We start from the raw sequence: 14,501 nt of genomic DNA on the forward strand, positions 1-14,501 counted from the left end.
TTCCCTTTCCGCACTCATTTTTTTCTTTTCTGCATTACTAAGCATGTAATCATCTTAGTTCAAAATCATTTGATACAATCACAGACCATGTAAGTTTTTAAATGCCACTTACTACAAAATAAATAATATAGAATATGTAAATAAATCTGGAGGACCTAAATTTGCCAATTTAAGTGGCCCCCATTTCACTAACCTAGTAATTCCTGATTTATTTGTTCAAGGTCACATAGGGTCTTGCTAAGATTTAATGTGTTTCCCTATGAAATGTCTATAATCACACTGCAAGTCTTGCCAGATGAAATTTAAATCTGTTCCTCAGAAGTCCATTCCAAAATCAATCTGTCTCTGGGAAAGAGGGTCGCGCACAGCGCCTGCCCCTCAGGCATTACGACCCGGGGACTCCAGTTCTGAAAGCTCCACCTGCCCTGGTCCCATGCCATCCTACAGCTGGTGGTGCTCACTTCCCGGGAAAGAAGAGGAACCAGCGAAGTCCAGCTGCCCAGAGTCAAAGTGCCTCAGCTGAGCGCCACTGCCACTGACCGCAGGACACAGGGACAGCGCAGACGTAGCCCCCACCCAGATCTGGCACTCAGAGGCCACAGTGAAGCCTGGCCATACGTGAGCCGCTCCGGGACTCTACAAGTGACAGTGGGGCACAGCCTTGGCTGCCACCACCCAAGGGGGAGGATCAAGGGCCAGGCCCATGGGTAGGGGAAGGGGACCAAGGCCCAGCCACCCCGACAGACACACACCAGTTGCTCGGCCCTACAGTCTTCCTCCCTGTACTAACGTCAGTCACACAAGAACGAATGTTTACATAGAAAGAATTCTTCCCACATTTAGGATTAATAAAAAGGCAAATGGATGTTTAAAAGGACTGTGTAACTGATAAATCTGACATACTGTAATATTAAAAAGAAATACAAAAATTCTTCCCAATGCTTAAAATGAGGGAAGGCCCCTGACTGTGAAGGCACCCTGAGCAGATTAAAACCTATGAAATCAGCAAAAAATTCTGTAACTGCAGAGGGCAGCGCCTAAGCCCACCACTACAGCCCTACCTTTCTTGGGCGAGCTCTGCGGGGATGTGGGTGAAGACAAGAGCTTGGAGGACGCGCTGGACAGCATGTCCTCCGCCTGCTTTGGGTGGCGCTCCAGACTGCCTTCTTCAGACAGCGAGAGGATCTTCTTTAAAGCTTGCGGAGAGTTTATGCCTACAAAAATAAGCAAATAACTAAAAACTTCTAACAACTAAAGGGCTGTATTGAAACTCAGTGCTACTGTAAGGTTCCACATATTTACAACTGGATATTCCTTGTACCGTCACGATATGAGAACAGGTGGAGGAGGCAGAGATGCCTGTGCTCAGACTTCCGATTCCCAGGGCCAAGAGGTGGCTGTGGATGTTTTAAATTCCAAACGTCTGACACCATAACCATGTGCTTGGCAACAACCAAGATTAAGTGGACAATATGTGAACATCTGAATTCGGGGCTCAGTGGGGTCACTTCAACTCCAGCTTGGGTTGGAAGCAGGTATTTGCTACTACGGGGCAGTTCAGCTCTGGGGAAAGGGGAACACCAGGAGAAAAGCAGAGGGCCCAGAGACACGGAGCGGATGGGGGAGGCAGGATACAGCACCAAGGGTCCTCATCAGTAATGTACTCAGTCCACAGAGGAAGAGGAAACTAGCTGCCTCTTCCACAGAAGCCAGGAGGGCGGCTCCCAGGGTGCATGGGCCTGGCTGGGAAGGGTGCGTGGGTAGACACAAAGTGACCCCTTGATTATTCTCCAGGAGTATGGGAGACACTTTACAAAGCTTCTCATAGTACTATGGGGCGTCCTCAAACTCCCTCAGAGCTGACAAGCAGAGAGATTTCCAGAAAGGAAGAACAGCCCCAAACCATGTCCCCCCTTCCTGCCAGCATGCCATCTCATGTAAGCAGCCTTCTGCACTCTAAATGGCGTCTCTGGGGAAGAAGCGATACAATCAGGCACAGCGGTGTGAAAACTCCAAGTGCACCAAAGCTACAGGCCAGCAGGCAGTCGCCTCAGGCTGGCAGGGCCTCAGCAGACTGTCAGCACTTCACACATGGCGCCCTCCGCACAGAGGGGCAGGGTACCTCGACCACACTCCTCCGAGCCGCCTCAGGGAGGATGGAGGTCAGCCAACAGCGCCCAGCACAGAGACCGAGGGACCTCACCCAAGGCCCAGCGCGTCTAAGCCAGCCTGCTGTACCCTGGTAAAAACATTCCTTATTTCTGTTCAGGTTACTTCCTTCCACAGACAGGCAGAAGAAATAGTGGGCACACTTTATGAAAGCTTGTTCTGTGGTGCATCTATTTGAGAAGGGTAAACCAATGAATGCGCTGTTTTTAAGGAAAAAGATGAGGTATAATTTCATTAACCTGCGAGCTCTGTCCGTATTTCCAGTGCCTGAAACTTGCAGAAGTGGGAGCTCGGTGAGGCAGAGCTGTGCCCATGGCCGGCATGCCTGCGGGCAGGCTCCGAGGCCTGCTACTGACATGGCTGAAGCCAGCTCGGTTCGAGGCACTGACCTGAGAAACACTCAGGCACAGAGCCGGCTCACCACTGCTAGCACAGCCGTGTCCCCCACCCACTTCCACGCTGGGTGCCCTGGGCAGCCTAGGACAGCAGAGCAGCATCTCGAGGCCACATGCACATGCACACAACCTGGGCTTGGGAGGATGAGGTCTGAGGAGTCCCCCCAGACTTACCGACCAGCCCCTTGGTAGCGCTCGAGGTGGCCACCCTGAGGGCTGGCACAGGGCCAGCCTTGGGCTCCTCTGTGGGCGCGGGCGCCAGGCTGCTGCCATTCTCGGCCTCAAGGGACATGTCCTTGGAGCCAGTGGGAGAGGCCCAGCGGGCCCTGGACTGCGCCTGCTCCAGGCTTTCTTCGATTGGGTTCTGTCTGTCGCCCTTCTGGCCATCCTCGGCAAAAATCAAGTGGTCCAGGTGGCCCCTGTTGGCCCAGGGCCCCATGGGGTCCCCGGGGTAATCGCAGAGCACAGGCCCGAACAGTGGGGTCTCCCAGCTCCTCAGGTGCTGGATGGTCTGGATGTTGTTGTGCGAGTCACTGGAGCATGAGGTCCAGCTCCCATGGCCACTGTTGGCGGCATCCAGGGACGTGCAATAGCCCTGGTCCTGCGAGAGCACCATGGCTGTGGCAAACACGTCCTGGGCCAGGGCCATGGCTGCATAGGACCTGTGGGGAGGGAGGGACAGGAGGAGCTGACTGTGAGCCTCTGCCTCACTCTGTGGTAGGGGACAGGGCAGTCCGCAGGTCCACGAGGGCCAGGAGGTCGGCATGGTTTGTGGAGAAGGAGCCACGAGTACTCAAGGAGGGTCCAGGATGGGGTTGTCCCATGGGGCCCTTGGCGCGGGCACCCACAGGGCCAGGTGGTGAGGGGCAGCAGGGCGAGGAGGCGGGTGCAGGAAGGGCACCCACCCCAGGCTGTACTGGTCTGGCTCTAGCACTGTCTGCTGCTCTGCCCTGACAACGCCCAGGCCGATCTCCACCAGGCTCACGGAGTGCTGCTGCCTCCGCTCCTCCTGCAGGGCCATGGGCACCGAGTCCAAGGAGGAGTTTCTGACCATACCGGACCTAGAGGAGATCTCGCTGGGGCCAGAGTCGGAGAAGTTGTCCACGCTCCAGCTGGGGGCCAGGGTGTAACCTGCAAACACATGGGAGACCTCACATGATGGAAGAAAAGCCAAGCAGAAATGCAGGACGCTCACTGGGAAGGGGACCCCTCATGCCTCAGAGTTCGCACTCCTGTCCTCACAAAGGAGCCCCTTACCTAAGGAGGAGCACCGGACTGCTTAGTGGAGATACAGAAGTCAGGGCTGTGCCAAGCGAGCTCAGCGCCCGCTGTCCCCCACACCCTGTGGCCCAAGGTCACAGCACATGGAGGCTGGGCACAGGGCGTCTGCTTATGCACCAATCAGCGTTAAAAAGTAGAAATCTCATTTGTTTTGTTTTTTTTTTTTTTGAGACAGGGTCTGAGCATTCCAGGCTGGCCTCAAAGTTGCAGCGACCCTCCTGCCCCAGCCTTTTGATAGCTGGCACAGAGTGTAGGGGTGCACCACCACGCCATTAAAATCTGAATATTCCCTTTCCGCACTCATTTTTTTCTTTTCTGCATTACTAAGCATGTAATCATCTTAGTTCAAAATCATTTGATACAATCACAGACCATGTAAGTTTTTAAATGCCACTTACTACAAAATAAATAATATAGAATATGTAAATAAATCTGGAGGACCTAAATTTGCCAATTTAAGTGGCCCCCATTTCACTAACCTAGTAATTCCTGATTTATTTGTTCAAGGTCACATAGGGTCTTGCTAAGATTTAATGTGTTTCCCTATGAAATGTCTATAATCACACTGCAAGTCTTGCCAGATGAAATTTAAATCTGTTCCTCAGAAGTCCATTCCAAAATCAATCTGTCTCTGGGAAAGAGGGTCGCGCACAGCGCCTGCCCCTCAGGCATTACGACCCGGGGACTCCAGTTCTGAAAGCTCCACCTGCCCTGGTCCCATGCCATCCTACAGCTGGTGGTGCTCACTTCCCGGGAAAGAAGAGGAACCAGCGAAGTCCAGCTGCCCAGAGTCAAAGTGCCTCAGCTGAGCGCCACTGCCACTGACCGCAGGACACAGGGACAGCGCAGACGTAGCCCCCACCCAGATCTGGCACTCAGAGGCCACAGTGAAGCCTGGCCATACGTGAGCCGCTCCGGGACTCTACAAGTGACAGTGGGGCACAGCCTTGGCTGCCACCACCCAAGGGAGAGGATCAAGGGCCAGGCCCATGGGTAGGGGAAGGGGACCAAGGCCCAGCCACCCCGACAGACACACACCAGTTGCTCGGCCCTACAGTCTTCCTCCCTGTACTAACGTCAGTCACACAAGAACGAATGTTTACATAGAAAGAATTCTTCCCACATTTAGGATTAATAAAAAGGCAAATGGATGTTTAAAAGGACTGTGTAACTGATAAATCTGACATACTGTAATATTAAAAAGAAATACAAAAATTCTTCCCAATGCTTAAAATGAGGGAAGGCCCCTGACTGTGAAGGCACCCTGAGCAGATTAAAACCTATGAAATCAGCAAAAAATTCTGTAACTGCAGAGGGCAGCGCCTAAGCCCACCACTACAGCCCTACCTTTCTTGGGCGAGCTCTGGGGGGATGTGGGTGAAGACAAGAGCTTGGAGGACGCGCTGGACAGCATGTCCTCCGCCTGCTTTGGGTGGCGCTCCAGACTGCCTTCTTCAGACAGCGAGAGGATCTTCTTTAAAGCTTGCGGAGAGTTTATGCCTACAAAAATAAGCAAATAACTAAAAACTTCTAACAACTAAAGGGCTGTATTGAAACTCAGTGCTACTGTAAGGTTCCACATATTTACAACTGGATATTCCTTGTACCGTCACGATATGAGAACAGGTGGAGGAGGCAGAGATGCCTGTGCTCAGACTTCCGATTCCCAGGGCCAAGAGGTGGCTGTGGATGTTTTAAATTCCAAACGTCTGACACCATAACCATGTGCTTGGCAACAACCAAGATTAAGTGGACAATATGTGAACATCTGAATTCGGGGCTCAGTGGGGTCACTTCAACTCCAGCTTGGGTTGGAAGCAGGTATTTGCTACTACGGGGCAGTTCAGCTCTGGGGAAAGGGGAACACCAGGAGAAAAGCAGAGGGCCCAGAGACACGGAGCGGATGGGGGAGGCAGGATACAGCACCAAGGGTCCTCATCAGTAATGTACTCAGTCCACAGAGGAAGAGGAAACTAGCTGCCTCTTCCACAGAAGCCAGGAGGGCGGCTCCCAGGGTGCATGGGCCTGGCTGGGAAGGGTGCGTGGGTAGACACAAAGTGACCCCTTGATTATTCTCCAGGAGTATGGGAGACACTTTACAAAGCTTCTCATAGTACTATGGGGCGTCCTCAAACTCCCTCAGAGCTGACAAGCAGAGAGATTTCCAGAAAGGAAGAACAGCCCCAAACCATGTCCCCCCTTCCTGCCAGCATGCCATCTCATGTAAGCAGCCTTCTGCACTCTAAATGGCGTCTCTGGGGAAGAAGCGATACAATCAGGCACAGCGGTGTGAAAACTCCAAGTGCACCAAAGCTACAGGCCAGCAGGCAGTCGCCTCAGGCTGGCAGGGCCTCAGCAGACTGTCAGCACTTCACACATGGCGCCCTCCGCACAGAGGGGCAGGGTACCTCGACCACACTCCTCCGAGCCGCCTCAGGGAGGATGGAGGTCAGCCAACAGCGCCCAGCACAGAGACCGAGGGACCTCACCCAAGGCCCAGCGCGTCTAAGCCAGCCTGCTGTACCCTGGTAAAAACATTCCTTATTTCTGTTCAGGTTACTTCCTTCCACAGACAGGCAGAAGAAATACAGACAGGCAGAAGAAATAGTGGGCACACTTTATGAAAGCTTGTTCTGTAGTGCATCTATTTGAGAAGGGTAAACCAATGAATGCGCTGTTTTTAAGGAAAAAGATGAGGTATAATTTCATTAACCTGCGAGCTCTGTCCGTATTTCCAGTGCCTGAAACTTGCAGAAGTGGGAGCTCGGTGAGGCAGAGCTGTGCCCATGGCCGGCATGCCTGCAGGCAGGCTCCGAGGCCTGCTACTGACATGGCTGAAGCCAGCTCGGTTCGAGGCACTGACCTGAGAAACACTCAGGCACAGAGCCGGCTCACCACTGCTAGCACAGCCGTGTCCCCCACCCACTTCCACGCTGGGTGCCCTGGGCAGCCTAGGACAGCAGAGCAGCATCTCGAGGCCACATGCACATGCACACAACCTGGGCTTGGGAGGATGAGGTCTGAGGAGTCCCCCCAGACTTACCGACCAGCCCCTTGGTAGCGCTCGAGGTGGCCACCCTGAGGGCTGGCACAGGGCCAGCCTTGGGCTCCTCTGTGGGCGCGGGCGCCAGGCTGCTGCCATTCTCGGCCTCAAGGGACATGTCCTTGGAGCCAGTGGGAGAGGCCCAGCGGGCCCTGGACTGCGCCTGCTCCAGGCTTTCTTCGATTGGGTTCTGTCTGTCGCCCTTCTGGCCATCCTCGGCAAAAATCAAGTGGTCCAGGTGGCCCCTGTTGGCCCAGGGCCCCATGGGGTCCCCGGGGTAATCGCAGAGCACAGGCCCGAACAGTGGGGTCTCACAGCTCCTCAGGTGCTGGATGGTCTGGATGTTGTTGTGCGAGTCACTGGAGCATGAGGTCCAGCTCCCATGGCCACTGTTGGCGGCATCCAGGGACGTGCAATAGCCCTGGTCCTGCGAGAGCACCATGGCTGTGGCAAACACGTCCTGGGCCAGGGCCATGGCTGCATAGGACCTGTGGGGAGGGAGGGACAGGAGGAGCTGACTGTGAGCCTCTGCCTCACTCTGTGGTAGGGGACAGGGCAGTCCGCAGGTCCACGAGGGCCAGGAGGTCGGCATGGTTTGTGGAGAAGGAGCCACGAGTACTCAAGGAGGGTCCAGGATGGGGTTGTCCCATGGGGCCCTTGGCGCGGGCACCCACAGGGCCAGGTGGTGAGGGGCAGCAGGGCGAGGAGGCGGGTGCAGGAAGGGCACCCACCCCAGGCTGTACTGGTCTGGCTCTAGCACTGTCTGCTGCTCTGCCCTGACAACGCCCAGGCCGATCTCCACCAGGCTCACGGAGTGCTGCTGCCTCCGCTCCTCCTGCAGGGCCATGGGCACCGAGTCCAAGGAGGAGTTTCTGACCATACCGGACCTAGAGGAGATCTCGCTGGGGCCAGAGTCGGAGAAGTTGTCCACGCTCCAGCTGGGGGCCAGGGTGTAACCTGCAAACACATGGGAGACCTCACATGATGGAAGAAAAGCCAAGCAGAAATGCAGGACGCTCACTGGGAAGGGGACCCCTCATGCCTCAGAGTTCGCACTCCTGTCCTCACAAAGGAGCCCCTTACCTAAGGAGGAGCACCGGACTGCTTAGTGGAGATACAGAAGTCAGGGCTGTGCCAAGCGAGCTCAGCGCCCGCTGTCCCCCACACCCTGTGGCCCAAGGTCACAGCACATGGAGGCTGGGCACAGGGCGTCTGCTTATGCACCAATCAGCGTTAAAAAGTAGAAATCTCATTTGTTTTGTTTTTTTTTTTTGAGACAGGGTCTGAGCATTCCAGGCTGGCCTCAAAGTTGCAGCGACCCTCCTGCCCCAGCCTTTTGATAGCTGGCACAGAGTGTAGGGGTGCACCACCACGCCATTAAAATCTGAATATTCCTTTTCCGCACTCATTTTTTTCTTTTCTGCATTACTAAGCATGTAATCATCTTAGTTCAAAATCATTTGATACAATCACAGACCATGTAAGTTTTTAAATGCCACTTACTACAAAATAAATAATATAGAATATGTAAATAAATCTGGAGGACCTAAATTTGCCAATTTAAGTGGCCCCCATTTCACTAACCTAGTAATTCCTGATTTATTTGTTCAAGGTCACATAGGGTCTTGCTAAGATTTAATGTGTTTCCCTATGAAATGTCTATAATCACACTGCAAGTCTTGCCAGATGAAATTTAAATCTGTTCCTCAGAAGTCCATTCCAAAATCAATCTGTCTCTGGGAAAGAGGGTCGCGCACAGCGCCTGCCCCTCAGGCATTACGACCCGGGGACTCCAGTTCTGAAAGCTCCACCTGCCCTGGTCCCATGCCATCCTACAGCTGGTGGTGCTCACTTCCCGGGAAAGAAGAGGAACCAGCGAAGTCCAGCTGCCCAGAGTCAAAGTGCCTCAGCTGAGCGCCACTGCCACTGACCGCAGGACACAGGGACAGCGCAGACGTAGCCCCCACCCAGATCTGGCACTCAGAGGCCACAGTGAAGCCTGGCCATACGTGAGCCGCTCCGGGACTCTACAAGTGACAGTGGGGCACAGCCTTGGCTGCCACCACCCAAGGGGGAGGATCAAGGGCCAGGCCCATGGGTAGGGGAAGGGGACCAAGGCCCAGCCACCCCGACAGACACACACCAGGTGCTCGGCCCTACAGTCTTCCTCCCTGTACTAACGTCAGTCACACAAGAACGAATGTTTACATAGAAAGAATTCTTCCCACATTTAGGATTAATAAAAAGGCAAATGGATGTTTAAAAGGACTGTGTAACTGATAAATCTGACATACTGTAATATTAAAAAGAAATACAAAAATTCTTCCCAATGCTTAAAATGAGGGAAGGCCCCTGACTGTGAAGGCACCCTGAGCAGATTAAAACCTGTGAAATCAGCAAGAAATTCTATGACTGCAGAGGGCAGCGCCTAAGCCCACCACTGCAGCCCTACCTTTCCTGGGCGAGCTCTGCGGGGATGTGGGTGAAGACAAGAGCTTGGAGGACGCGCTGGACAGCATGTCCTCCGCCTGCTTTGGGTGGCGCTCCAGACTGCCTTCTTCAGACAGCGAGAGGATCTTCTTTAAAGCTTGCGGAGAGTTTATGCCTACAAAAATAAGCAAATAACTAAAAACTTCTAACAACTAAAGGGCTGTATTGAAACTCAGTGCTACTGTAAGGTTCCACATATTTACAACTGGATATTCCTTGTACCGTCACGATATGAGAACAGGTGGAGGAGGCAGAGATGCCTGTGCTCAGACTTCCGATTCCCAGGGCCAAGAGGTGGCTGTGGATGTTTTAAATTCCAAACCTCTGACACCATAACCATGTGCTTGGCAACAACCAAGATTAAGTGGACAATATGTGAACATCTGAATTCGGGGCTCAGTGGGGTCACTTCAACTCCAGCTTGGGTTGGAAGCAGGTATTTGCTACTACGGGGCAGTTCAGCTCTGGGGAAAGGGGAACACCAGGAGAAAAGCAGAGGGCCCAGAGACACGGAGCGGATGGGGGAGGCAGGATACAGCACCAAGGGTCCTCATCAGTAATGTACTCAGTCCACAGAGGAAGAGGAAACTAGCTGCCTCTTCCACAGAAGCCAGGAGGGCGGCTCCCAGGGTGCATGGGCCTGGCTGGGAAGGGTGCGTGGGTAGACACAAAGTGACCCCTTGATTATTCTCCAGGAGTATGGGAGACACTTTACAAAGCTTCTCATAGTACTATGGGGCATCCTCAAACTCCCTCAGAGCTGACAAGCAGAGAGATTTCCAGAAAGGAAGAACAGCCCCAAACCATGTCCCCTTCCTGCCAGCATGCCATCTCATGTAAGCAGCCTTCTGCACTCTAAATGGCGTCTCTGGGGAAGAAGCGATACTATCAGGCAAAGCGGTGTGAAAACTCCAAGTGCACCAAAGCTACAGGCCAGCAGGCAGTCGCCTCAGGCTGGCAGGGCCTCAGCAGAGTGTCAGCACTTCACACATGGCGCCCTCCGCACAGAGGGGCAGGGTACCTCGACCACACTCCTCCGAGCCGCCTCAGGGAGGATGGAGGTCAGCCAACAGCGCCCAGCACAGAGACCGAGGGACCTCACCCAAGGCCCAGCGCCTCTAAGCCAGCCTGCTGTACCCTGGTAAAAACATTCCTTATTTCTGTTCAGGTTACTTCCTTCCACAGACAGGCAGAAGAAATAGTGGGCACACTTTATGAAAGCTTGTTCTGTAGTGCATCTATTTGAGAAGGGTAAACCAATGAATGCGCTGTTTTTAAGGAAAAAGATGAGGTATAATTTCATTAACCTGCGAGCTCTGTCCGTATTTCCAGTGCCTGAAACTTGCAGAAGTGGGAGCTCGGTGAGGCAGAGCTGTGCCCATGGCCGGCATGCCTGCAGGCAGGCTCCGAGGCCTGCTACTGACATGGCTGAAGCCAGCTCGGTTCGAGGCACTGACCTGAGAAACACTCAGGCACAGAGCCGGCTCACCACTGCTAGCACAGCCGTGTCCCCCACCCACTTCCACGCTGGGTGCCCTGGGCAGCCTAGGACAGCAGAGCAGCATCTCGAGGCCACATGCACATGCACACAACCTGGGCTTGGGAGGATGAGGTCTGAGGAGTCCCCCCAGACTTACCGACCAGCCCCTTGGTAGCGCTCGAGGTGGCCACCCTGAGGGCTGGCACAGGGCCAGCCTTGGGCTCCTCTGTGGGCGCGGGCGCCAGGCTGCTGCCATTCTCGGCCTCAAGGGACATGTCCTTGGAGCCAGTGGGAGAGGCCCAGCGGGCCCTGGACTGCGCCTGCTCCAGGCTTTCTTCGATTGGGTTCTGTCTGTCGCCCTTCTGGCCATCCTCGGCAAAAATCAAGTGGTCCAGGTGGCCCCTGTTGGCCCAGGGCCCCATGGGGTCCCCGGGGTAATCGCAGAGCACAGGCCCGAACAGTGGGGTCTCCCAGCTCCTCAGGTGCTGGATGGTCTGGATGTTGTTGTGCGAGTCACTGGAGCATGAGGTCCAGCTCCCATGGCCACTGTTGGCGGCATCCAGGGACGTGCAATAGCCCTGGTCCTGCGAGAGCACCATGGCTGTGGCAAACACGTCCTGGGCCAGGGCCATGGCTGCATAGGACCTGTGGGGAGGGAGGGACAGGAGGAGCTGACTGTGAGCCTCTGCCTCACTCTGTGGTAGGGGACAGGGCAGTCCGCAGGTCCACGAGGGCCAGGAGGTCGGCATGGTTTGTGGAGAAGGAGCCACGAGTACTCAAGGAGGGTCCAGGATGGGGTTGTCCCATGGGGCCCTTGGCGCGGGCACCCACAGGGCCAGGTGGTGAGGGGCAGCAGGGCGAGGAGGCGGGTGCAGGAAGGGCACCCACCCCAGGCTGTACTGGTCTGGCTCTAGCACTGTCTGCTGCTCTGCCCTGACAACGCCCAGGCCGATCTCCACCAGGCTCACGGAGTGCTGCTGCCTCCGCTCCTCCTGCAGGGCCATGGGCACCGAGTCCAAGGAGGAGTTTCTGACCATACCGGACCTAGAGGAGATCTCGCTGGGGCCAGAGTCGGAGAAGTTGTCCACGCTCCAGCTGGGGGCCAGGGTGTAACCTGCAAACACATGGGAGACCTCACATGATGGAAGAAAAGCCAAGCAGAAATGCAGGACGCTCACTGGGAAGGGGACCCCTCATGCCTCAGAGTTCGCACTCCTGTCCTCACAAAGGAGCCCCTTACCTAAGGAGGAGCACCGGACTGCTTAGTGGAGATACAGAAGTCAGGGCTGTGCCAAGCGAGCTCAGCGCCCGCTGTCCCTCACACCCTGTGGCCCAAGGTCACAGCACATGGAGGCTGGGCACAGGGCGTCTGCTTATGCACCAATCAGCGTTAAAAAGTAGAAACCTCATTTGTTTTGTTTTTTTGAGACAGGGTCTGAGCATTCCAGGCTGGCCTCAAAGTTGCAGCGACCCTCCTGCCCCAGCCTTTTGATAGCTGGCACAGAGTGTAGGGGTGCACCACCACGCCATTAAAATCTGAATATTCCTTTTCCGCACTCATTTTTTTCTTTTCTGCATTACTAAGCATGTAATCATCTTAGTTCAAAATCATTTGATACAATCACAGACCATGTAAGTTTTTAAATGCCACTTACTACAAAATAAATAATATAGAATATGTAAATAAATCTGGAGGACCTAAATTTGCCAATTTAAGTGGCCCCCATTTCACTAACCTAGTAATTCCTGATTTATTTGTTCAAGGTCACATAGGGTCTTGCTAAGATTTAATGTGTTTCCCTATGAAATGTCTATAATCACACTGCAAGTCTTGCCAGATGAAATTTAAATCTGTTCCTCAGAAGTCCATTCCAAAATCAATCTGTCTCTGGGAAAGAGGGTCGCGCACAGCGCCTGCCCCTCAGGCATTACGACCCGGGGACTCCAGTTCTGAAAGCTCCACCTGCCCTGGTCCCATGCCATCCTACAGCTGGTGGTGCTCACTTCCCGGGAAAGAAGAGGAACCAGCGAAGTCCAGCTGCCCAGAGTCAAAGTGCCTCAGCTGAGCGCCACTGCCACTGACCGCAGGACACAGGGACAGCGCAGACGTAGCCCCCACCCAGATCTGGCACTCAGAGGCCACAGTGAAGCCTGGCCGTACGTGAGCCGCTCCGGGACTCTACAAGTGACAGTGGGGCACAGCCTTGGCTGCCACCACCCAAGGGGGAGGATCAAGGGCCAGGCCCATGGGTAGGGGAAGGGGACCAAGGCCCAGCCACCCCGACAGACACACACCAGGTGCTCGGCCCTACAGTCTTCCTCCCTGTACTAACGTCAGTCACACAAGAACGAATGTTTACATAGAAAGAATTCTTCCCACATTTAGGATTAATAAAAAGGCAAATGGATGTTTAAAAGGACTGTGTAACTGATAAATCTGACATACTGTAATATTAAAAAGAAATACAAAAATTCTTCCCAATGCTTAAAATGAGGGAAGGCCCCTGACTGTGAAGGCACCCTGAGCAGATTAAAACCTGTGAAATCAGCAAAAAATTCTGTGACTGCAGAGGGCAGCGCCTAAGCCCACCACTACAGCCCTACCTTTCCTGGGCGAGCTCTGCGGGGATGTGGGTGAAGACAAGTGCTTGGAGGACGCGCTGGACAGCATGTCCTCCGCCTGCTTTGGGTGGCGCTCCAGACTGCCTTCTTCAGACAGCGAGAGGATCTTCTTTAAAGCTTGCGGAGAGTTTATGCCTACAAAAATAAGCAAATAACTAAAAACTTCTAACAACTAAAGGGCTGTATTGAAACTCAGTGCTACTGTAAGGTTCCACATATTTACAACGGGATATTCCTTGTACCGTCACGATATGAGAACAGGTGGAGGAGGCAGAGATGCCTGTGCTCAGACTTCCGATTCCCAGGGCCAAGAGGTGGCTGTGGATGTTTTAAATTCCAAACCTCTGACACCATAACCATGTGCTTGGCAACAACCAAGATTAAGTGGACAATATGTGAACATCTGAATTCGGGGCTCAGTGGGGTCACTTCAACTCCAGCTTGGGTTGGAAGCAGGTATTTGCTACTACGGGGCAGTTCAGCTCTGGGGAAAGGGGAACACCAGGAGAAAAGCAGAGGGCCCAGAGACACGGAGCGGATGGGGGAGGCAGGATACAGCACCAAGGGTCCTCATCAGTAATGTACTCAGTCCACAGAGGAAGAGGAAACTAGCTGCCTCTTCCACAGAAGCCAGGATGGCGGCTCCCAGGGTGCATGGGCCTGGCTGGGAAGGGTGCGTGGGTAGACACAAAGTGACCCCTTGATTATTCTCCAGGAGTATGGGAGACACTTTACAAAGCTTCTCATAGTACTATGGGGCATCCTCAAACTCCCTCAGAGCTGACAAGCAGAGAGATTTCCAGAAAGGAAGAACAGCCCCAAACCATGTCCCCTTCCTGCCAGCATGCCATCTCATGTAAGCAGCCTTCTGCACTCTAAATGGCGTCTCTGGGGAAGAAGCGATACTATCAGGCAAAGCGGTGTGAAAACTCCAAGTGCACCAAAGCTACAGGCCAGCAGGCAGTCGCCTCAGGCTGGCAGGGCCTCAGCAGAGTGTCAGCACTTCACACATGGCGCCCTC

The 14,501-nt window shown here is 54.0% G+C and overlaps 1 protein-coding gene across 1 annotated transcript in view; it reads right to left on the bottom strand.

Annotated features, from left to right (window-relative positions):
* The window catches only part of LOC100725604 (uncharacterized), a 65,726-nt gene that overhangs the window by 9,112 nt on the left and 42,113 nt on the right, over positions 1-14,501 (bottom strand). The window contains 12 exon segments of the mRNA XM_063260527.1: positions 1,062-1,214; positions 2,739-3,226; positions 3,276-3,394; positions 3,499-3,695; positions 5,193-5,345; positions 6,889-7,376; positions 7,426-7,544; positions 7,649-7,845; positions 9,341-9,493; positions 11,016-11,503; positions 11,747-12,035; positions 13,463-13,615. Of these exon segments, the coding sequence (XP_063116597.1) occupies positions 1,062-1,214; positions 2,739-3,226; positions 3,276-3,394; positions 3,499-3,695; positions 5,193-5,345; positions 6,889-7,376; positions 7,426-7,544; positions 7,649-7,845; positions 9,341-9,493; positions 11,016-11,503; positions 11,747-12,035; positions 13,463-13,615 (2,997 nt within the window).

The sequence above is a fragment of the Cavia porcellus genome, unplaced genomic scaffold (assembly GCF_034190915.1).
Source record: "Cavia porcellus strain 051 isolate PalLab524CR breed Dunkin Hartley unplaced genomic scaffold, mCavPor4.1 scaffold_14, whole genome shotgun sequence".
Lineage (NCBI taxonomy): Eukaryota > Metazoa > Chordata > Mammalia > Rodentia > Caviidae > Cavia > Cavia porcellus.